Source organism: Merops nubicus, unplaced genomic scaffold, assembly GCF_000691845.1.
Source record: "Merops nubicus isolate BGI_N331 unplaced genomic scaffold, ASM69184v1 scaffold26427, whole genome shotgun sequence".
Taxonomy (NCBI): Eukaryota; Metazoa; Chordata; class Aves; order Coraciiformes; family Meropidae; genus Merops; species Merops nubicus.
This window is the reverse complement of record NW_008621353.1, coordinates 4,910-7,421: the sequence shown is the minus strand read 5'-3', so window position 1 is coordinate 7,421 and position 2,512 is coordinate 4,910. Positions and strand designations below refer to the sequence as shown.

The following is a 2,512-nucleotide window of genomic DNA, read 5'->3' as shown; positions in this document are numbered from 1 at the left end:
AGCTTGCCCTGGGCTCCGAGGTGGATCCTCTCACCATGAGCTGTGCCGTCAGGCAGGTGGTGACTACCTGCTCCCAAGGCTCTGCGGCTGGCAGCGGGAGGAAGGTCTCCTCTGCCTCCTCGGGAAGACACGCTGCCTATGACCTCGGTGCTGTCGTTGGCAATTTTTCTGGTGGCAGTTTAAGCGAGGGATTACTTGGGAAGCAGCTGAGTGCTGGCAGTGCCACTGGTGGAAGCTTTGGAGCTACCCAGAGGGCTTGTTCTACCCTCGGATTCGGCGGTGGAGGCATCTGCACTCGAGGGGTTGGTGGTAGCTTCCCCAGGGCCAGCGCTGGCTGCAGCGATGGGATCTTATTTGCTAACAATGAGAAGGCAACGATGCAGAACCTCAACGACCGCCTGGCCTCCTACCTGGACAAGGTGCGGCTCCTGGAGGGAGACAACGCCGACCTGGAGTGCAAGATCAGGGAGTGGTATGCCAAGGTGGGGCCCAGCTGCGAGCCCCGGGACTACAGCTGCTTCCACAAGGAGATCGAAGACCTTCAAAACCAGGTAAGTCATTCTTCTCTGGGCAATGCTAATATGTCTTTGGGCTTTGCTTTCACATCTGGATAGACCCATGCTGAAGGGCAGAGGTGACAGAGCTGTCTCTGGAGGTGCAGAGGATGCAGTACCTTCCATGGAAGGGAGGGTTTGCAGGAGGAGGACGCTGGAGTCTCAGCAGAACCTGCCCCACCACGCCAACACGCCGGTTGCCCCACTGTAATCCCACCTAACTGATGAACAGCCCCAATATTTAGAACTGCTATAAACAAGGGGGTTTTGTTACCCCAGGGAGGTGTTTTCCTCCAGGGCCTTCGGTAGCCAAAGGACACTGCAAGGCCCATCTCTGTCCTGTATTTTCTTCTCCAGATCCTGTGTGCAGCCATGGAGACTAACAAAATCCTTCTGAACATTGATAACAACAGGATGACTGCTGATGACTTCAGAGTGAAGTGAGTACAGCCCTGTGCTAGACTGAGGGGCTCAGGCTGCCCACGGGAGGGTGGGGTACTGGGATCTCTGTGACAGGCGTGGATCCCACTGCCCACGTCCACAGGACTGCACGTCTGAAGAAAAACAAGAACTTAATCCTATATTTTCCCTCACGAACTCGCACAAGGGCTCGCCGTGGTTGCTGACACACTGACCTTTCTTTGTCACCTGTGGTTTAAGGTACGAGACCGAATGTGGCCTCCGGCAAAACGTGGACGCAGACATCTGCAACCTGCGCCCCGTCCTGGACCAGCTGGCCAGCTGCAAGACTGACCTGCAGCTGCAGTGCGAGGCCCTGACTGAGGAGATGTGCTGCCTCAAGACCAACCACGAGGAGGTCAGATGGGCCCGTACTCCCAGACAGTTCAGAGGAAAGAAGGCGGCAAGTCCCCCCAGTGTCGATAAGACTGATGCGGTGCCTGTGTTCTCTGCAGGAAATGAGCTGTCTGAGGAAACAGGCGACTGGAGATGTGAGTGTGGAGGTCAATGCCTGCCCTGGCCCGGACCTGAGGAAGATCCTGGAGGATCTGAGGTGCCAGTATGAGACGCTGATGGAGCGCAACCGCAAAGAGACTGAGCAGTGGTATGCCTGCAAGGTACTACAGACATGCAGAGCTGTACCCGGCTCTGCCTGCTGGGGGGAAAGGGAGAAACGAGAGATTAAGGACACTGGAGATGTCTTAATATCAGCAGTTGTGTCACAGATGTGCTCAGCACCTCATTGTACTGCCCAATTTCAGCGTTCTGTTCCCAGCAGAGAGGCCACTGCATAGTTACTCACAGCAGAGTAACTGGGGGCTGCAGCTCTGGCGATGTGCCGGTGCACTGCAGGGTGAGGCCCCTGCTGCCCCGCGCTGCCATGGGGAGGTGGGCAAAGGGCCGCTCTTCTCTGCCTTTGCAGGTGGAGGAGGTGAATCTGGAGGTCATCACAAGCAGCCAGGAGATCGAGTCAAGCAACAAACAGGTCACTGAGCTGAGACGTCAGCTGCAGGCCTTGGAAATCAACGTGCAGGCCCAGCTCACCATGGTAGGTGATGCCACTGCAGGTGCTGTCTCTGGTCTCTTTAGAAAGCTGCCTGACCAGAGTTGTACCTGTAACCAGGCGGGCCAAGCTCCCACCCTACCCAGGAATCTTTGTGTTGTTTCTCTTCTCAGAAAGAAAACCTGGAATCCTCCTTGGCAGAAACCGAATGTCGCTACAACAAATACCTGGCGGAGCTGCAGGCCCAGATCTCCTGCGTGGAGCAGCGCCTGGCCGAGATACGGGCGGAAATGGAGTGTCAGAACCAGGAGTACAAGACCCTCCTGGACGTCAAGTGCCGCTTGGAGCAGGAGATCCAGACCTACCACTGCCTGCTGGAGGGGGGACAGCACGACATCATGTACGCAGAGACGGGCACACAGCCCCTCTGAGCTCTGCCTTACAGGGAGAGCAAAACGCTCGGTACCGGGGGGAAAAGCAACACTGTGGTGAGGAA

The 2,512-nt window shown here is 56.6% G+C and overlaps 1 protein-coding gene across 1 annotated transcript; it reads left to right on the top strand.

Annotated features, from left to right (window-relative positions):
- Window positions 1-341: 341 nt before the first annotated feature.
- Window positions 342-2,447, top strand: LOC103776937 (keratin, type I cytoskeletal 13-like). The gene is made up of 6 exons (XM_008944466.1): window positions 342-551; window positions 912-994; window positions 1,215-1,371; window positions 1,469-1,630; window positions 1,936-2,061; window positions 2,190-2,447. Exons 1-6 carry the CDS (start codon window positions 378-380, stop codon window positions 2,445-2,447), a joined length of 960 nt encoding a protein of 319 aa, XP_008942714.1. The 5' UTR covers window positions 342-377.
- The last annotated feature ends 65 nt before the right edge of the window (window positions 2,448-2,512 follow it).